Source organism: Syngnathus scovelli, chromosome 5 (assembly GCF_024217435.2).
Source record: "Syngnathus scovelli strain Florida chromosome 5, RoL_Ssco_1.2, whole genome shotgun sequence".
Taxonomy (NCBI): Eukaryota; Metazoa; Chordata; class Actinopteri; order Syngnathiformes; family Syngnathidae; genus Syngnathus; species Syngnathus scovelli.
In genome coordinates, this window is record NC_090851.1 from 4,009,903 (window position 1) to 4,029,708 (window position 19,806).

The window sequence follows — 19,806 nt, forward strand, 5'->3', positions numbered from 1 at the left end:
TTCTAATTGTGCTACTAGGGTCATTAGTGGTACTCTGGCTCCCTCTAGTGGTCCTTTAAAGACTCACTGCCCTAGTACAGTTCAGTTATATTTAACTTGATACAATTTTTCGACACTTAAGAGCAATGCTGTTTAAACCTGTGCACGATATTTGAGTGACTTGCAATATTATTTTCCATCAGCCTTTAAAATTTTTATTTTGTGTATATATATATATATATATATATATTTTTTTTTTTTTTTTTTTTATTTTATTTTATTATATTTTATATAATTATATAGAATTTATTTTTATATATTTAATTTCCTGTTTTTGAACACAAGGATGGAAATTAAAACATCCGATTCATTGATTAATCATCAAAATAATTGACTGACTAATCATTTATTAAAATAGTCAAGTTTCAGTAATTGTATCAGTATTCCTACGTAGCTTTGTTAACATCTTGCAGCATCTAAAGACGTTTCAGAAAGACCACAAAAATGGACAATTTGTTTTTAGGATTTTTTCAGTGAATACCTGGGAATGAGCACCACAAAAAATGTGAAAAGGTGAAGATCTAGTCACAGTCTAGTCTTTGCGAGTAGATGAGTGTCACGTACAGTCAGTCCAATTAAAGTGGAACGTGTGTGTCTGTTTATAGCATGCTCTCGTCATACGTCCCCACAGATGCACAAGGCCTTCTTCCTCTGCTCTTATTAGTTTAATTGCCGCTCAGCTAGTCGGGGACGTCCTCTCTTGTGACGAGCCCGCGCCAACTTTGTAATGTCCCTCCATCTGTCCCCTCTCGGCGCTATAAAGAAATGTGACGCACATGAGCGTGCACTTGTCTATATTGTTTCCATTTATATCACCAAAATTAGAAGCATGACATCAGCACTTGCGCAAATTATTCTACTTGTTTCCGTTACTGAATCAAGTCCAAAGATAAGGGTGGGCAAACTTTCTTTTAATTCTTATTATTTATTATGATTTTTAAAATGCATAGATGGGTCTGATCAATTTTCTTTATTTACATCACATGTTCATAACCACTGGAAACTCTCATGGGACCATTTGCAACATTCTCTATTTACATGACTTTTTTTTTTTTTCACCCCAGTGCAAACACACTAATCATCTGAGAGATAGACATTCCGTCGTCCGTTGTGCGGGGAGAACCCAAAATGGCAGCCGCGTGACCCGAGATCTCCTTACAGGTCTTCCGACTCGGGGACCAGGATGGACTCTAGGGTGATTGTGGGCAGGATGAGATGAGTGCCCTCAGATATCCATCCCTGGGCGCTTCTATTGAAAGTGGGTCTCTTCATTCCTAGCTCTTGGAGCTCCGGATACTTCGGAGGGTTCAGATCCAACTCTGGAAGTTTAAATGTGATTCCACGCGGCGCTTTGTCAAAGCCGCCGTAAGGGGTCGCGACCCTGTAATGTAAACCGCATTGATAAATCAGTTCCCACCAATTCAGATGCGAAATTTGCTTACCGGTTAAAGCTTCTGTATTCGGGAAGTTCTGGTCGAGGATCCATTTCGGGCATGGTCAGTTTGAAAGTTTCAGCGAGGCCTGGATCGCTGCTAATGGCCTCCTCCCAGGGTGAGTGGTAGGGTTTGGGCATCGAGGTGGCATTTAACTTCTCTGCGTTTGTATCTGTTAAAGAAACACACAATCGTAGCTAGCCTTGAGGGGCAGAAGTGGCAGTGCCCCACAATGTTTTTTTTTTTTTTTTTTTTTTATAAATTTGAAGAACACTGTAGTGTTGTTTCCAGAGTAACTCAAGTAAAATAGATATGAGGGGGGCTTCATAAATAATTGGAAAAATACCTTAATAAATCCAAGTGAAGGGAAAACTAGAATTTAAAAATAGGAGAATGTTCTTGTATAAAAATGCCATTGATCAAGACGAGATTGTTTTGGATCGTAACAATTTGAACAATTCATTTTACTGTAAAACAGCGACGAGAAGAGAGCGTGCTCAGAGAGTTTTTAGCCTTGGCAGACTGACTTGTCCATCATTGTGATCTTCGGTCTTAAAATAGCGCATACTTAAAGTGCACACTCATCATGTAACATGTCCGCATGGGATGGCACCCCTTCAGGACTTATCTCGTTGGCTTTTGATGGATCACATGAGATGAAACCAGGCAATTAATCATTCTTTTTAGAAAAAGTAAAATCGCTATTGTAGAATGGAATTCTCTAATCGCTTCTAACCAAGCCCCTTGTTCGTCTGACTGTACAGCGTGTTGTCACTTTTTACGTTGTTGTTTTTTTATGACAACATTACATAATCGCAAGCTCATGCTTGACTGTTTGGCAGTCGCTCTTATTTTTAGCGCCCGGTGGAGCGGTGGCAGTAGGGGGGAAATATGGATGACAAAAAAAAAAGACATTCATCATAATAAATGATGAGGGAATACATTTAAATCCTTACTAATGCTCTAAATCACATTTCTCCACACTGGACTCACATTTCAAAAGCCTGAGACGGTTGAAAAGAATTGAGTTATTTGCCGAGGATGGGAGGACTGAAACGGATGTTTGAAAGCTTGTAGAGTTTGGACATATTTAAACATACGTAAACAATCAACTATGATTTTGATTACTAGTTTGGGTCATTAATTATATTTTATTTATTTATTTATTTATTTATTTATTTATTTATCCATTTATTTATCCATTTATTTATCCATTTATTTATTTTTATTTTTGGGATATTTTTATTTATTGTTTATTTGTTTGTATGTATGTTAGCGCTCACGGCCGATTAATTGCTAAGTCAATACTTTTTGTCATGAGTAAATGTTATTTATTACCTGGCACGGTTTCCTCAGGAAGAGGAGTATCCTCATTGGCTGGCGCATCCACTTTTATTTCAATCATGTGTGCACTCTGGGCCAGAATATCATTCTGCAAAACACAGTTAAGGTCAAGTTGAGGTCACCCTGTAGCCTTGACCTCTATGCACTTTGACATCCCTTATCAGATGAATGTCTGAGGAGCCTCTTGCAGAAAGCTCCGATTTCACTTATCAACATGGTGTTGTTACAACACGACATTTGTTCGGGCAAACTCACGTTAAGCTGCGCGTTGGCCTCGTTTTGTATGCTTTCAAAGGTGTACTTTTCCGAGCGTCTCTGACGCATCTTGAACAGGCGAGAGCCTCTGTTGGACAGCAGCGACAGTTCCTCCAGCATGATGTCTTTGGGGGTGCTGTGCTTCTTTCCAAGATCCATCACGTCACCTGAGATCACAAGCGAATTCGTTCCACTCAAAACATTTGTATCTCAAATTATCTTCTGCTGAAATGATTCAAAATGCCAATGACAAAAAAATGTATCACTTCAACTTTTCATGTTTAATGAACTTATGTAGACATGATATATAATTAACTCATTCTCTACCAATGATGACTATAGACGTCAAACATCTATTTTAACTGACACTGAATGAGTTGAATAAAATATATGTACGTACACAGTAACTGTAATTAACCTAGTCCCAGAATAAGCAACAATGCTCAAGAATATTAAATCAGAATCAGTTTTTCATTACTGGAACTATTTAAAGACTCTGACAGCCACAATAAAATAGAAGTCAAGTCAAGTCAAGGCAAGTCAAGTCACGTTTATTTGTATAGCCTTAAATCACATGCAGTCTCAAATAGAACTATCCTGCAACATAATAAAAAAGCAGTTTGTAAAAGGGCATGAGCCAATACCATGTTTCATCCAAATTACATTGAAATTTGAGATATAGTGGCGACTTATTTTTAAGTCTTGATATGTCTTAACTGTAAGCTGTCGCTGTTTCGTCATGCTTCATTCACTAAAAGTTACATGTCATGGAAAATGAGTTGGGCCTTCAACGTGACAGAACGGCGGCCAGCTGTCACAGCGCTTCACGTTATTCTAACACAAGTTCCTGCCCGTGCCCCACCCTCGACCCACCTAGAAATAGAGCTCTGAAAAGGGCAAAGACAAAGCGCTGGCTTCTATGGGTGCTAAATCAACCGCTTAGCTTATTTATGGCGCGATGGACATTTTGCATCCCTTGGAGAGATGTTGTATTCTTGCCACAGTGTCGCGTTTACCGTTTGTGCTGTGGACCTCTCGACAAATAGCAGCCGCATGCTTTTTCTTCTCTCCAGTTGGCATTGTACAGAATTGTGACATTGTGGGGGCTGGCAAGGTTGTTGCTGAGTGCGGTGAGGCAATACTGGAAACACATACAAGACACTCAGTGAGCTTGTTTGCACTTTTGAGCGGGGGCCATTTTCATAATGAGCGAACGACGTCAAAGCCTGGGTCATAGGTCATGATGACGACAAAGATTGGGTTACAATACTATGATGGATTTAATTCAGTCATCAATATGTAACATCATATATATATATATATATATATATATATATATATATATATATTTGTTTTTCTAATTTATTTATATATTCATATATTTTTATATATATGTATATATGTATTTTTTTTACCCCTTTAAAATTATTTCTATAATATATATTAACATTTGTGTATTTATTTGAGTAAACATTTAAACATAATTTAATACAGTCAAAATAATATACAATACTATTTCTTACAAAATATGGGTTATTTGCGACAGAAATCCGTTAGATTGAATTTCATTCTACTCATGCTAATTTTATTTGCCTCATTAAAATTGCACCATGCGTTGAATGTACGCTAGGTTTTTTTATAGATTACATAATCACTTAGACTTCTTCAAAATATGCAAGCATTTCATGGTAATGATAATTTTACTGGAAAAATATTACAATTAATTTTTTCCTCACTAATTGTTTCTATACTTTTTTTGTTGTTGTTGTTTTTAAACAGACCACAATATTCTAATACATGGATTTACACATAAGCCATATTGTATAATGAAGCAATTAAAAATAAATAAATGCACAGATAAAACAGAAGTTGACTAAAATTAAGAACATTTATAAGTTCTGGTAAAACCTCAAACAAGAGAGACACAATGCATACTGGAAATTCAACAATTAGAGAATAACGATGTTTATAATATTAATGAATATAAAAAAAGCCCGTCCGGTGTTTTACGTACCTGTGACTGTGTCCCGGGAGTGCGAAGTGAATCTTTGAGGGAGAAAAAGCGGGCCAGGCTTCAGAGGTCAGCCTGCACTCGCCGGTTTGATCTTCGCTGAGCTTCACACTCGCGGACACTAAAGCCACACTGCCAGTGTGTCTGTGTGTCTGTTGTGCATGGAATGCGGCTTGCATCAATAGGCTAAATATAACCTGACAAACACTCCAAAGCACACTCAAACACCATCGGCTAACAGTAGAGGATGGAACGAGACAAGTCCTCCTATGAGAACTTCTTCCTCCTCCAGAGATAAAACCGTCTCGTGTCGGAGCGGTTACAGTCAACATGTCTGTCTTAGTTTCATTTTTAATTTTATTTTATATATAATGATAATATTGCAAATTGAAACCACCTAAAACGAAACAGAACCAATTTGGGTGATTCTACATTAGTGATGATTTTCCTCTCAAATGTATTGTTAGGTGTTAGAAAGAACAATAAGTCCATTTTTTTTGTCAAGTTTTAATGCTGTGTGCAAAAGATGCAAACAAAATGTTTCATTCTCACCAAATGGTTGAGTAGGCATGCAACACACACACACACACACACACACATACACACAAACACACACCTTTTAAGTTCACTTTACATGCTAACATGAATTAGTACATTTTCACACTCTCTAATATGAAATATACTTAAATTGTGGAAAATTGTGTTTTGTGTCCCAAAAGATGCATCATTGATCAAAAATAGAATTTTGTGAAATGTGTCACAAACAACACGTGAGTGGGGGAACTATTTTTTTCGAATCTAAGTGAGTGCACATGTTTTGTATGCAGAAATATCCCTCCATACAGTTTACATTGCACTTGTCTTCGTTCGGGTCAAGGGTTACCTGGCCCTCACCCTTGACCAGTTGCCAGCCACGCACGAGCAACCATTTGAATCTGTGAAAAAAATTCAGTTAACACAATATGCATGTTTTTAAAATGTGGGAGGAAAAAGTAAAGCTGTCGGTTTGTCCCCTGCACATTTCATCCTCATGGGTGCCGAGGTCAAATAAGTCGGGGTCGTGCGACAGTAACCCTCACTCGCAAGCGACACTCTGCGTTTCCATTCCTCCGGAGGCTCGGGCAGGGCCCCTCGGGTCGCCGCGATGTTGACATGTGAGGCGACCAGTGACGAGGCGCTGTGGATTGAGAAGGCGTCGTCCACTGAACCGAAAGGGCTTCTGGACGCAGCCTCCCAGGGTGTGAGTGGCTTGTAGAATGCTCGCCGAGGATGCTGTGGCATAGGCCCAGCGGAACGGGAGGGCCTCGGCAGGCTACGGGAGCGCCTTGTGCCTTGTCCCTGACAAAAAATACATTGTCAAAATTGTGTAGTGTGTGTGTGTGTGTGCATATATATATATATATATATATATATATATAAAATCTTATATAAGCCACACCTGACTATAAGCCGCAGGGTTATAAATTAAATAAATTTTGGAAAAAAGTCGCGGCTTATAGTCCGGAAATTACGGTATATATATTTTTTTTTTTTATATATGTGTGAGTGTGTGTGTCATTTATAAGATTGCAAAGTTGTGGTTTTTTTACTTTGATTTCATATGACAAATAATATTTTTGTATATCTGACCATAGGGACAGAAAGACAGAGGGAAATGTACACGTACAAGAAAAGTAGCTGGACACAGGAAGTGCACAACACAAGAATGAGAAAAGAGAATTTTAATTGTGCTTAAAATAAGAGGTGCATGAAACAGTTCCATATCAGAAAGAGAGACACAAGGAGATCAGACTTTTTTTTTTTTTTTTTTGGAGTCACTAAAGGTAAATTGGCGTTCATAATATATTAAACTTCCTTGGCATAAAATACAAAATGTCTGATGACGTCGGAATGAGATTGAAGGAATTCAAAATTAGATCTAAGAAGTGCATGCAGGTGTCTTCAAAACATGCCAAAAAATGAAATATATTTTATCAACACATCCATGTGTTACTTTTTCCTCAAAAAAATCAAAATTCATGAAAAGGTACTGACACCCTTCTACTGTTTGTCATCATTTATAGGTGATATTTAAATATTTATGCTTGTTAAAATAAATAATTGGTGAGCTACAGTAAGCCATTCTTAAGAATCATTCATTATTCTCTTTGACTTCTGTTTGCACAACTTTCAGGAAGATGAGCTAGCAAATCTTGAGGTTTATATTCTGCAGAAGCATGCTCAAGCTCATATTTTGACAAGTCAAGCATTTTATGGGGGGGGGGGGCTGCTTTATCCCCCCCCAACAACTGTCATCTTAATTGCATCGCCCCGGCACGGCTATTTCTGGAGCTAATTTAGCATCGCAACAGGCCTCCACTGTTTAGTTGTCGCCACCGACTTCTTCGCCGAAAATTTGGGCCGAGGTGCCAATTGAAACGTGCCTCGAGCAATTACAAATGTCGGATTGAAAGATGAAGCTAAGCCGCTATCCCTAGATGGCCGCTGGAGAAGCGTGCTAGCAGCTTGGACGCTAGGTGCCTGCTTGGCGCTTGGCTGACGGCCAGCGTGTTTTTCATCCAAGTGAGCGTCGACCGCGAGAAGCTCAGCCCATTTGGTGTTTTGCCGAGCAGAGGAGTTTGAGGAACTCACCGGTCCTGAGGACTTAGCGGAGGACTTAGCCGAGGCCTCTGACTTGCTTTCAAAATCAGGCTCGGAGATATTAGGAGAATCGGAGTGGGCGGATCTTTGTTTGAGTTTCTTGGTAATGTCAAACTTTGATGGAGGTGCTGGTTTGGCGTTGGGGCTTTTAGCAACTGGAAGTACGTGATGGTGGAAGAGTGATGGGTCCAAATGATGTGGCTGATGTTTCATGATATCGAAAGTGTTGATTTGCTTTGGGACTGCTTTAGGTGACGCTGCGGAGATTTTTTTCGGATTATAAAATGGGGAGTCAAGTGGATTGTAAGATAAAGGAGGTGGTGCGCGGACATTGGATGAATATCTCCAGGAGTGGGGTAAGGACATCGTTGGAGAAGGGCATCGTATTTCCGTTGCTGCTGGACCAGCGATAATAAACTTCTCCATTCGGGACTGTCTTTTGGAAAATAATTCTGCGCCTTTTCCTGTCATGGTGCGATCACCTTTAGGGTCACCCTGTCTGAAGACTTGACCTTTTGGAGGAGCCGGTAAGATTTTGGATGTGATTGGTTTCATCGGTTTTGGTGGACAAGAGGCAACGGAACTTGGTGCGCTGTCTTGCTTGCTCCTGGTCGTTAACTGTGGGGTGAAAGTTGGACGGTACCCTTGTATACTCACGACCGATCTTGGCAGAGGTTTGTTCCAGCTATTTGTGGTCGGCTGAAGACCAGGCTGAGAAGAGGAGCCGAACGACGCCCTGCCAACAGCAGGTGTTTGAATCGTTGCCTGGGCTCGATCCGCTTCCCAGGAGTTGGGCAACTTTTGAGCTTCAGAGATGTAATGGTGATGTCTCTGGGGTTCTGCGAGATATTTCGTTTGGGAAACTGAACTTCTTGGAGGAATACACGGTTCACTCGGAGGACTTTTTAACCAAGGTGGACATTTTGGATTAATGACAGGCTTTGGTGCTACCGGAGGTGGATTCGGGAGTTTAATGGCTCTGGGTTGCATGAAGTTACAAGCTTCAGCACCGAGGCTGAAGCAGTCTTCTTCCGGCTCCATATAAGCTCTGCTTTCCCGACCGTCTGAGACTTGTTTGGATATCTGTTGCTGTTTGTTAGAGCTTTTACGTCTCATCCCTGGAAAACTGCAGGTCTTGATTGCTGGCACAGATATTCGCTCATCTCTGGAGGCTATGATATCTCCGGTAGGAGACCAAGCTTGTTGGTTTGAGACGATAGGGACGGGTACCTTGAACTCTGGTTTTCTCAGTGGAACAGGACCAGCAGGCTTGCTCTGATCAGCCGGCCCAACTCGGACTCCTGAAAAGGGTTTCGCTGTCCTGTTTGACACCGAAGATCTTTGCTGGTCCATCTGATGAATATGTCTGTTCATGAAGTTGCCCTGTTCGGAGTGATCAGATATTTTCCTCATGTTGTACCAATTATTTGTGAATCCAGGTTCTGACGGTGCTTTGGAGTATAATCCTTTCTTATGGAGCTCTTGCGCCGCGACAACTTCATCCATACGTTTACGACGATGCGCAAACATCAAAACTCCCTTTCCTTTTGTCCCGGGAAGAACTTCCATCTCTCGAATACTTTCCCAGTTCACACTTAAATCATGCTGCCGAAGATATACGGAGTATTCTTCTCCAGACTCGGACTCGCTGGATGTGACAAACCCGGTCTCTTGGATTTCTTCCAATCGGTCTTCACTGTTAAACTTACTCTTACCAGTCCCGTAACTTACTAATGTGTACTTCTTCACCCTCTGCCGGCGTTTTTGGAATAGGAGAGCTCCTTTATTTTGAGGGTTGGGTGCATCAGTCAGAAGGTGAGCAATTTGTTGACATTTAGACTTGGTCTCCTTAACTTGCTTTTGCGATTGGTTTTCATCTTGATCAAGTCCTTAAGCAAAGACAGAGAAAGAGGATAAACATGTCAATGGAAGTTTTTTCGTGACTAACTCTTTCGTTACATTTCGTTTTTTTGCTTTCACGTTGACGCCATCCTTCTGCTACTTTCATATGAAGTCAGCTACTGACAGCTTCCATTGCAAAAGCAAGCGCGCTAATAAAAGCATCATATTCACTTACAGCGAACTTAGGGAGGTGTGTCAGGCAAGCAACGGAAGGACCTCACTTTGGACAAAAGGTCGGATGACACCACTGGCCTGACACATGCTGGTGTCCGTCAAATTAGCTTCTGCTGGCCTTACCGTTTGGTCATATTTTATTCTTGTCCCACCATGGCTTGTAAGGCTCCGCATTACCATATCAAAATAACCATCACTCAGATCGAAGTTACTCTTTTAAAAGCATTTTTTACTTCTACATTTTATTTTATTTTTTTTAAAATATTCTCATTTTAAAGTTGCATAAAAGCAACCAATACCTGGACAGTTTGTACTATCAATGCAACCTATTGAGTAGAAGATCCATATTGTACTTACGTTTACACCTCGCCCCGTGGTTGTCCCGCAGATCTGTGTCAGACTCGGACTTCCACGTCTCTGCCTGCTCAGCACTCTCATCTGAGATTCCAAAGGAGACTGCAACAGGAGGTGCCTCACTGCTCCCTCCTTCTTCTAAAGATTCAACCCCCCTGTTCTCAGTCCCTTGGCCCTGCCTATAACTGGCCCCTTGGGGCTCATCAGTGGCCAGGGTCATTTGAGGATCAGATCCAAGGGAGGAGGAAGATGAACGTGGCCTTGGCAGGTGTCCACTGTGAAGTTCATGGCACTGTGATTTTGAAAACAGTGATATTGGAGAGGTTATCTTTCTCGGTTCGTACATTTCCTCCTCCTCCTCAACCCCGCTCTCGTCATAGTGTTGCTCAAGAATCGATTTTGAGTGTCGTGATTCTAAAACTCTCGGGCGTTCTTCATCAGACTCATTTTCATCAGATTCAGGGAGACCACATCCTTGGAAATCATCTAAATGAGAGACCGAGGCATCCGTGTTTTCGGAGTCCTCAGCTTCTGGTTCCATTTCCGATTCACTTGCAAAGTCCTCAGCGTCTCCTGTGATACCTTGGTTAGAAGACAAACACCTCTTTAAATTCCCTAGATATTCAAATTCAAATTGTTGCATCACACGTCTTACAGAGAGTGCCACTTTGCTTTTTGCACTTTGATTCGAGCTGTAAATGGAATGGTATGTAATATGAGGAAAACAACCTCCACCTTCCAAGTGAACAAGAATTAGATGGATGCACTCCAAGTTCTTTTGTTTATAAAGGGAGGGTTGCTGTCACCTTAACAAGTGTGGCAGCAGCAACATTTCCATTTATGACTGTTTCATATATTGAGGAAATGAGCCAACAGCTTTTGGGGTTATAAAATGCCAATATATTTTTAAGTGAATAAAAAAACTGTCATCACAGACATTGGTTTAGTAGAAAAGCAATTCTTCAAGACAATCTCATCATGACATTGCCATGCCGTCACCACAAGGTGGTATCATAGTTGTGGTTATTTTGGGTGGGGGGGGGCTTAATTCAACAGAAGATATACAGGCTCTTCTGCAGAACTCTCATTTGGTTCCACTTCATGTTACCACCTTTGGTGCAGCAAGATTTTCTGCTTCCAAGTAAGGCATTAATTTTGCTACCATGGACTGTCTCCATGACAACAGGAAGTCGACATCTTTGAAAGAATTACTTGGTCCGAGGCATGACCCCCTTCAGGACTGACCTCGAGCTGATTAGATGTTTCCATTATATTGCCTCAGCCAAGGAGTTGATGTGATGTATGTCTTGTATGGATTTGTTTGGAGTTGGGAGGTACTTATAGAGTAGCCTTGTCTAGGTAAACTTATTTTGTCTTCCCCTAGTTAAGCTCTTGTGTCATTGAAGCACAATTGAACACAATTAACACTGTCTTTAAATAAATAGCAGCTTGCTTTTTTTAGTAAATAAGCAGAATCTTTACTGACTATAATTACATGTATGTGTCTGTATATACAAAAGAAACCACCAGATACATGCTTACTAAAATATTCTAGGTAGAAGTAATTGATTAAGTCAATGGCTACTTACATAGTACAAAATCCCTTTTTTCATCCATGAAATGAGTCCTTTTCTCTTATTCATTGAGATCCACCTTTGTACTTTTTATTTCCATTTTTTTTCCAGGTCCCAAGATGAAAAATTAGAATCCAAGCAGAAAAGAGACAAATTAGAGTGAATTATAGGTGTTTGGGTCAAGCACCAACTGTCTGGAATGCCGCTTTGCTCCTTCTCGACTCTATTTAAAGAGCAAGAAGAGGTGTCCATGCTCTCTTGGACACAGCTGACTTAGCATCTCACATGGTTGGAGTAAGGAAAGATCATGCCCTTGACAATAGCTTAGATAGATTTAAAAGATATTAACATTGATTTGAAAAGAGATTATAACCTTTACGTAACAATGGTCCTAAATCATTAATTTGATGAAAATAATTTTATTGCTTTGTCTTCTGTTGTAAAGCATGCAGGAAGTCTTGTGGCGTTCCACAGGGGTCAACTTGGGGGCCACTGATGTTTAAGTGTATTCTGGGTTTCATCTTTAGAAAGCATATTTTCCTTTCTGGATGAGTTGAGGGTGTGTCACACATCAGTTAAGACGGCCTGCACTAACCACACATCACTAGAATAAAAAAAAAAAACAGTTGAAGAAACCTGTAATTATTAACACAATGATACATTTTACCTCGCACAGAGGAGGGCACTCTTCACTTCTGCTTTGGAAGTTCATCTCGGTGACTCTGGAACATATCCAAAATGAAATTCGACAATATACTTTCAGAAATAGGTGGCGTTGGAAAATTTCAAATTAAATTAATCTTGATCCAGGTCCTATCGCGAATCACGGTACCTTGTCACTTCCTGCTCAATAACTTCATGGCCGGGGTTCCCGTTCACCACTGCGATATCAGCACTCTGGATAACTTAAACATCTCCTCCAATTTAACTTTGGAACAGAAGCTGACCGTTAGTATTCCGACAGAGACAGACGGGACTCTGAGCTCCTGTATGATGTTTTCCAAGCCTCGATATCCAAACTTGTTGAACAGCAGCGAGGAGTCGTCGGTTATTCAGTGTCAAAACGGATGGGTATACGACAAAACCTATTTTAAATCGACAATAGCAACAGAGGTAAGTTTTTTTTTTATTTGATTGGAAAAAGGAAAGTGAGCCTACAAATATTAGTGATTATTTTAGAATTAATTCTGCTAATTAGCTGTCTTAATGGCATTCCTACAACTAATTAAATCACAGTATAGCTAAGTATTTTTATTTCTTCACAGTGGGATCTTGTGTGTAGCAGGAAAGGTATGAACAAAGCAACAGCCACCATCTTCTTCATTGGTGTTATGTTAGGAGCGCCTTTGTTTGGATTTCTTAGTGACAGGTAGCTGGAATTAAATTCTTGTATCATAGAAACAAACCTGTTGTCTTGCAGTAAATAAAGAGTTTTTTTTTTTCTAACCAGATTTGGCCGGCGCCGGCTGCTCTTGGTGTCCTACCTGACAACTATGACATTTGCCGTCCTAAGTGCGCTCTCCCCGTCCTATGCAATGTTTGGAGTTATGCGTTTTTTCACTGGGATGTCCATTGCTGGAATAAGTATCATCTCGATTGTTCTAAGTATGTAAAGTCCGTTTTTTTTTTTTCCAAGGTGAAATATTGCACCACGTTGGCTGAGATGTATTTTCCCAGATTTAGAGTGGTTGGGCGTAGAACAGAGGACACTCTATGGTATCATCTTCAGCCTTGATTGGACACTTGGAAGCGGCATTTTGGTCGGAATGGCATATTTTGTAAATGAGTGGAGGTTGCTCATTCTGGCCGTGACCTCACCCTTGATATTGGCTCTGGTTGCTTGGAGGTAATCAAGGGTCCGATTGTCCTAATGTGTGTCGAAATACTTTGGAGGTGACACCGTATTTTTATGTCCAGGTGGCTTCCAGAGTCTGGAAGGTGGCTTGTGGCTAAAGGAAAGATCGATGATGCCCATTTTTACATCAATCAATGTGCAGAAATGAACAACAGACGCAAATGCATGGCCAATATCACGCCTGGGGTTTGTTCGTTTTTGCTTCGGTTCAATCAGGTGACCGTGATGGAATTGTTTGTGTATTTGCTTTACAGGCATTATTGGAATCGGTCGAAACCCACACCGATGACAGGAAGTACACTTTTATTGATCTTTTCAAAACGGCGAGTTTAAGGAAACTCGGCATATGCCTTGGGATTGTATGGTAAGGTTTAAAAGAACGGGTGATGATTATATACTTTCCTTTGTCGCTAAGTAATTCTTTGACCTTGCAGGTAAATCAAATACTAATTACATAGCAGGAGCTCAAAGGTCGCACCTTCGTTGAAATATTAAAACTATTAGTTTAACATTTGTAGAAGCACAAATTAAATAGTGTTAAATAGTGAGCGTTAAAGGAGAGGTTATGTAGATTTCTGAACTTTGGCCAGACTCCAGCTAATCAATGTCTGACTTACCGCATAAATGTCATTTTGTTATTGATTGTATAAAAAAAGCTAAACTTTGGAAAGCTAAGGGGCTTTAGGGTGGAGTTTCTATTTTTGAATTGGTCTGTTTCTTCTTTCAGGTTTGGCGTTGCGTTTACTTACTATGGAATAAGTCTTAACATCACTGGGTTTGGATTAAACCTGTACCTCACTCACTTGGCATTTTTATCAATTGAAGTACCATTGAAGATTGCCGTTTATTTCTTATTGGAAAAAATTGGGAGAAGCCCATCTCAGAGCGGGACACTGCTGTCAACTGGTTTCTTCCTTTTCATCAACATGTTTGTCTCAAAAGGTTTCTGCTTCTGGGTTAACGGAGGAACTTACATATGATGTATTTTCTGACAAAATGTTTAAACATCCTTCAGATAAGTGGATCATTCGTACGATTATTGGAGTTCTAGGAAAAGCCGTGTCGGAAGCATCGTTCACAATCATATTCTTCTACACGATTGAGCTCTATCCCACAGTTATACGGTTAGTCAGTAACAAGCTTAGTCAGCCATTTTTACTGGTCCAATCTGGTGTTGCCTGACATGAACCTTTTTTTTTTTCTATCATCCAGACAGAACGGTCTTGGCTATACTTCCTTTGTAGCCCGACTAGCTGTGTCCATATCTCCACTGATCATGCTTCTTGAAGATGTGTGGCCTCTCCTACCACCTATGACTTATTGCGCAACGGCGGTTGTGCCCGGTTTAGTGGCCTTATTCCTGCCTGAAACTAATAATACCAGAATGCCTGAGTTCATAGAGGACCTTGACAAACCAAGGTAAAGTGGAAAACAAGCATTGTCGCCGATTTTTCACGGTTAGCTTGGCGTAGCTTGACTTTTTCTTTTATTATGGCAAGGCACTTTTATTTAGCTACTGGTCATTCTAGCATGCTAACGTGATAACACACAGGTCCACCACGTCGTTGTAATGTTTAATAATAATAATAATAAATTTTATTTGTAAAGCGCTTTTCATAAAAGAATCTCAAAGTGCTACAGAAATAAGACTAGCAATAAAAACCAGAATAAAGGAAAAATAATGAAAATAGCTAGAAATGACAACAAAATAAACAAACATGCTAACGTTAGCATCCTTGTGTTGTTCAAGACACCGCTGTACTACCCAAGTAATGTGTTATACTGGTTTGCATTTTTTGTTCATTTGAATACTTATTTGAAAATAGTTTTTCCTGGATTAAATGACATTTTTATATATTACAGGGAAAAAATAACAAGGGGGAAGACAATCTAATGAAGAAAAGAATAAACTGATGTATCCTGGCCATACTCTACTCAGCCTAAACGAAAAGGCAAAGAATTGTGGAGCTGCAAAAGTATTTGGCAATAAAGTTTGAAGACAAAATAATTCAGCTGTTTGTATCACTGGCATTAGGGGGGTTAAGATAGATTGAAGATAAAGTTGCTGTTATACTTTTCAATTCATCGAACAAACTGTAATAAACTACAGCACAATACGAGCATATTCATTGATGACCTTCTAATGACCTCACACCAAACTGTGACTCGTAACAGATTCAACTTCCTGGTGAATAATAACAGATGAAAGGTTCTCTCTCAAGTAAATTATTACATTTTTGGTTCAAAGCACAAGTAGGTTAACGAGAGCGCAAACTAGCGTGTTCTCGTAATGTATAATTTCAGACCGCTCTCAATATCTCACTATGCTGTCACAGATCGGTAAAAATATCCATTAACTTGGGCTACAAGACTTTTCCCGTTTTCTCTGTGCCTCGCTCCGCATTACCAGTCCAACTTTCGCGATGAAGTTTGATGACATTTTAGCAGAAGCAAAAGGCTTCGGGCCGTTTCAGTATAGACTAATGCTAGCGTTAGCGATTCCTCGTCTGGTTTTGCCTTTTCATTTTCTACTGAATAATTTCATCGCGTATATTCCTTTTCACCACTGCAACATCAGTGCTTTAGATGATGGAGATGTTTTTAGAAATCTCTCCAACGAGGAAAGGCTCATAGTGAGTATTCCGGTCGAGGATGACGGGAGTTTGAGCTCTTGTCAGATGTTTGCACAGCCTCAATATCATCTGCTACTGAATTCCTCCGACACGGCAGTTTTGCCGACAGTACTTTGTCAGAATGGATGGGTGTATGATACCTCCACCATGAAGTCTACTCTGGCCACAGAGGTGAGTTGGTCCTGAATTTCTCTATAAATCATCAGATAAATGTTTAATTTTGAATCGATTGGATCTTCAGTGGGATCTGGTTTGTGAGCGAAAGAGAGTGAACAAATCCACAGCCAGTATTTTCTTCTTGGGCGTCATGTTTGGAGCAGCAATCTTTGGCTATCTCAGTGACAGGTCCTTATATTTATTTATATTTTTTTGCACTTTTGATTATTTTTAGCTCTTTCAGCTATCAGTAGGAAGACAATCCAAAATGTTAGCATGACAGACATTGTTTTAGTCTCTCTTTTAATTCCATGTTTTTTTCCGGCAGATATGGCAGGAAAAATATGCTGTTGCTCTCCTTTGTGATGACCATGATTTTCGGATTTGGAAGTGCTCTATCGACTAATTTCGGCATGTTTGCAGTCATGAGATTCTTTACTGGCTTTGGAGCTTCTGGAGTCAGCATAGTTAGCGTGGTTTTATGTGAGTTATATTTTACGTGGAACTAGTAAATCAAACAAGCAACTGAAATTGATTTAACAACAACCTAGAAATTAGTCCTGAACAATCGATGTAATGATCTCTCCTTATAGGTATCGAATGGGCCGATATCAAGCATCGATCTGTCTTACTCATTTTATTAAGCTTGGACTGGAGTTTGGGAAGTTCGCTGCTTGGTGCGCTCGCCTATTTCGTGAATGATTGGAGGTACCTGATAGCGGCGGCAACCAGCCCGCTCTTGCCGGGCATCATTTATTGGTGGTAAGGAAAAATTATCAATTTATTCCTGAAAGTTATGATGATGGTTGTGAATATTGTGACTGATAATTATTTTGTGTGTGTACAGGTGGCTTCCAGAGTCCGCCAGATGGCTGGTGAGCCAAGGAAAGTGTAACCCCGCCTATTTTTATCTAACCAAGTGTGCAATAGTAAACGACAGAAAGCAGTTTATAGATGACCTAAGACCTGAGGTGCCAAACTCTTATTGGTGAATTAGTCGGAACTTTTTTTTTTTATGTCTTGTAATCAATTGAGCTCTCCTATCTGCTGCAGGATTTGTTAAAAAGAGTTGTGCTTGAAAATGAAAAAGGGAAATATTCAATGTTGGATCTTGTGAGGACTCCAATGTTGAGGAGACTGACTCTAATTGCCGGCACTGTGTGGTATGACTCAATTTGACAAGATTGGAAAAATTTCGCATTGCAGATCAATCTCTTCTCCCATTGATAGGTTCGGAGTAGCCTGCAGTTACTACGGCATCAGTTTGAATGTCTCTGCATTCGGCATAAACATTTTCATCACGCAGTTGATCTACGGCGTCAGTGAAATACCCGCCAAAATGTTCTGCCTTTTTTCAATTAACAAATTCGGCCGAAAGTTGAATCAAAGTGGTGGACTTCTTCTGACTGGATTGTGTTTGTTTTGCAACATACTTATCCCGCCTGGTAAGTGACGAGAGTGCGAGAAGTTGGAAGATCTGCTCACCGGGCTGAGAAATGTTTCTCGGAAATCTTTGTTTCAGATATGGCAGTGTGTCGGACAGCATTGGGGGCACTGGGCAAGATGTTTTCCGAAGCTGCTTTTACAGTTTTGTATTTGTACACAACAGAACTCTATCCGACTGTATTGAGGTCAGTAAAACACAATGAGCAGAGATTTATGCGTGCCAACACTTTTTGGTACCGTATTTTCCGCACTATAAGGCGCACTGGATTATAAGGCGCACCTTCAATGAATGGCCCATTTTAAAACTTTGTCCATATATTAGATATATACATTTGGCCCACAGGCTGGACTTTGGACACGCCTGCTGTAGTGGCTCAATATTGGTCCATATATAAGGCGCACCTGATTATAAAGCGCACTGTCAGCTTTTGAGAATATTGGAGGTTTTTAAGTGCGCCTTATAGTGCGGAAAATACGGTACACATTGCAAATAACACTACGGGTTCTTATTTGTTCTGTGACAGACAAAATGGTTTCGGCTGCTGTTCTTTCCTCGCCCGTCTCGGTGTGGCAGTTTCGCCCTTGGTGGCTCTTCTTGAGGAAGTGTGGGTCAGTTTACCCAGATTGGTGTTTGCCGTGATGGCTTCAGGTGTTGGGTTGTTAACCCTCCTCCTTCCCGAGACAAATAACGCCCGGCTCCCGGAGACAATCGACGATGTGGAGCTGAGGAAGTAATTGGACATATCACTCAAGATCGTAGATGGAATTTAGTAAATGACAATACAGTGTCCTTTACGTTTCAGATCAGATTTCACAAGGATAACAAGAATATGCCAGCTTAGTTTTTACAATTGCTATGAAACACCTAACAAAACTCCTAAGCCAAGAATTCTCTTTGACATCTGTAGATCACGCAACACAGTGTATTGTATGATTTAATAAAGATTCTCAAAAAAATCAGTTTGTATGGTTCTACATGTGGCTGAAAAATGTAACTATGTTAGCATCTAGCAGATTTTTGCTGAGCTTGAGCTTTCTGACATCGTTACTGTTCTGAAAATGTGCATCCATAATACAGTAAACTATGGATTCAAAGTTTAACTTGTCACTAAATATTAACTACCCAACAACCAGGAGAAAAAAAATAAAAAGCTCTTCCAAAGTCAGAAGGGGGACGATCATTTTTGGCCCGTTTGGGTGCAGGCCTAGGCCCACTGATCTATTTCCTCGAAGACGTGTGGGTCGGCTTGCCGAATGTCGTCTTTTGTGTCTCGGCTTTAACCGCCGGGTTGTCTACTTGTTTGCTTAAAGAAACCACAAATACACACCTACCGGAAACCATCGAGGACGTGGAACAATCGAGGTGATGAACTTCAAGTTTTCAATGCATCACTCAGGGTCACCATCAGTTTTTCATTGTAGACTGTTTGTGTTTTAGAACATGGCGAACAGAAACGGCAAACGGGGAAAAACTAACAGGATAACAGGAACTAACAGGACGGACTAACATGCAGCAACTAACAAAAAAGCAATAGTTGGTTCTCTGGAGTGCATGTTCATTTATTAAGAATAAAATTAAACAACTAAATGAAAATGTGTCTGGAAGCAAGCCCGTCTGCATTTTTACCACTGTTATGGAATAACTCCCCCTTTCCTTCCTTTCTGTCTTTCTTTCACTACTACATGCAATATCCTTGTGATCCACTAGAGAGCGCCATTTGAACATTTATCACTAAAACCTCTGAATGGGTTTAAGGCTGAAAAGACCATCAAGTGAAATAACATAAAAGACCAATACATATGGCGCGTTCCATAGCAGCCTATATCAAGAAGTTATATATAAAAACGCTAAAAATAAAATATACAATTAAAAAAGACTGCAGCATTGACAGCACTAGGATGCGGTAAGCTATTAACAGCAGGAGCATCCACCGCAGTGCTGCTGTTTGCGGAGATGGAAATTGCTTCCATCCAATCACAGTCCGGTTTT

The 19,806-nt window shown here is 40.2% G+C and overlaps 4 protein-coding genes across 4 annotated transcripts; 2 read left to right on the forward strand and 2 right to left on the reverse strand.

Annotated features, from left to right (window-relative positions):
- Positions 1-944: 944 nt before the first annotated feature.
- Positions 945-5,244, reverse strand: myoz2b (myozenin 2b). Its single transcript, XM_049721196.1, has 6 exons — positions 5,086-5,244; positions 4,088-4,212; positions 3,072-3,238; positions 2,811-2,904; positions 1,482-1,644; positions 945-1,420 (listed from the first exon to the last, which is right to left on the reverse strand). The coding sequence occupies exons 2-6, from the start codon at positions 4,167-4,169 to the stop codon at positions 1,195-1,197; spliced, it is 732 nt and encodes a 243-aa protein (XP_049577153.1). The 5' UTR covers positions 4,170-4,212; positions 5,086-5,244; the 3' UTR covers positions 945-1,194.
- Positions 5,245-5,575: 331 nt separating this feature from the next.
- On the reverse strand, positions 5,576-10,720 carry synpo2b (synaptopodin 2b). Its single transcript, XM_049721170.2, has 3 exons — positions 10,156-10,720; positions 7,714-9,611; positions 5,576-6,420 (listed from the first exon to the last, which is right to left on the reverse strand). The coding sequence occupies exons 1-3, from the start codon at positions 10,691-10,693 to the stop codon at positions 6,055-6,057; spliced, it is 2,802 nt and encodes a 933-aa protein (XP_049577127.1). The 5' UTR covers positions 10,694-10,720; the 3' UTR covers positions 5,576-6,054.
- Positions 10,721-12,380: 1,660 nt separating this feature from the next.
- On the forward strand, positions 12,381-15,589 carry LOC125969284 (solute carrier family 22 member 7-like). The gene is made up of 10 exons (XM_049721182.2): positions 12,381-12,839; positions 12,992-13,095; positions 13,177-13,331; positions 13,404-13,572; positions 13,644-13,767; positions 13,836-13,945; positions 14,309-14,523; positions 14,597-14,705; positions 14,794-15,000; positions 15,445-15,589. The coding sequence occupies exons 1-10, from the start codon at positions 12,465-12,467 to the stop codon at positions 15,473-15,475; spliced, it is 1,599 nt and encodes a 532-aa protein (XP_049577139.1). The 5' UTR covers positions 12,381-12,464; the 3' UTR covers positions 15,476-15,589.
- Positions 15,590-15,834: 245 nt separating this feature from the next.
- On the forward strand, positions 15,835-18,776 carry LOC125969285 (solute carrier family 22 member 7-like). The gene is made up of 9 exons (XM_049721183.2): positions 15,835-16,385; positions 16,456-16,559; positions 16,699-16,853; positions 16,964-17,132; positions 17,218-17,341; positions 17,424-17,533; positions 17,601-17,815; positions 17,893-18,001; positions 18,341-18,776. The coding sequence occupies exons 1-9, from the start codon at positions 16,005-16,007 to the stop codon at positions 18,549-18,551; spliced, it is 1,578 nt and encodes a 525-aa protein (XP_049577140.1). The 5' UTR covers positions 15,835-16,004; the 3' UTR covers positions 18,552-18,776.
- Positions 18,777-19,806: the final 1,030 nt, after the last annotated feature.

Excerpts from the sequence above, each read along its gene's own strand:
- LOC125969285 (XM_049721183.2), top strand. The coding sequence starts at position 16,005 with ATGAAGTTTGATGACATTTTAGCAGAAGCAAAAGGCTTCGGGCCGTTT. Across the intron at positions 16,560-16,698 it reads TTTGGCTATCTCAGTGACAG|ATATGGCAGGAAAAATATGC; the intron begins GTCCTTATATTT and ends TTTTTCCGGCAG. Across the intron at positions 17,133-17,217 it reads CCGGGCATCATTTATTGGTG|GTGGCTTCCAGAGTCCGCCA; the intron begins GTAAGGAAAAAT and ends GTGTGTGTACAG.
- synpo2b (XM_049721170.2), bottom strand. The coding sequence starts at position 10,693 with ATGGAACCAGAAGCTGAGGACTCCGAAAACACGGATGCCTCGGTCTCT. Across the intron at positions 9,612-10,155 it reads CCACGGGGCGAGGTGTAAAC|GACTTGATCAAGATGAAAAC; the intron begins GTAAGTACAATA and ends TCTTTGCTTAAG. Across the intron at positions 6,421-7,713 it reads CCGCTAAGTCCTCAGGACCG|GGACAAGGCACAAGGCGCTC; the intron begins GTGAGTTCCTCA and ends ATTTTTTGTCAG.
- myoz2b (XM_049721196.1), bottom strand. The coding sequence starts at position 4,169 with ATGTCACAATTCTGTACAATGCCAACTGGAGAGAAGAAAAAGCATGCG. Across the intron at positions 3,239-4,087 it reads AGAGGTCCACAGCACAAACG|GTGACGTGATGGATCTTGGA; the intron begins GTAAACGCGACA and ends TTGTGATCTCAG. Across the intron at positions 1,645-2,810 it reads TCCTGAGGAAACCGTGCCAG|ATACAAACGCAGAGAAGTTA; the intron begins GTAATAAATAAC and ends TTTCTTTAACAG.
- LOC125969284 (XM_049721182.2), top strand. The coding sequence starts at position 12,465 with ATGAAATTCGACAATATACTTTCAGAAATAGGTGGCGTTGGAAAATTT. Across the intron at positions 12,840-12,991 it reads AATCGACAATAGCAACAGAG|TGGGATCTTGTGTGTAGCAG; the intron begins GTAAGTTTTTTT and ends ATTTCTTCACAG. Across the intron at positions 14,524-14,596 it reads CAACATGTTTGTCTCAAAAG|ATAAGTGGATCATTCGTACG; the intron begins GTTTCTGCTTCT and ends AACATCCTTCAG.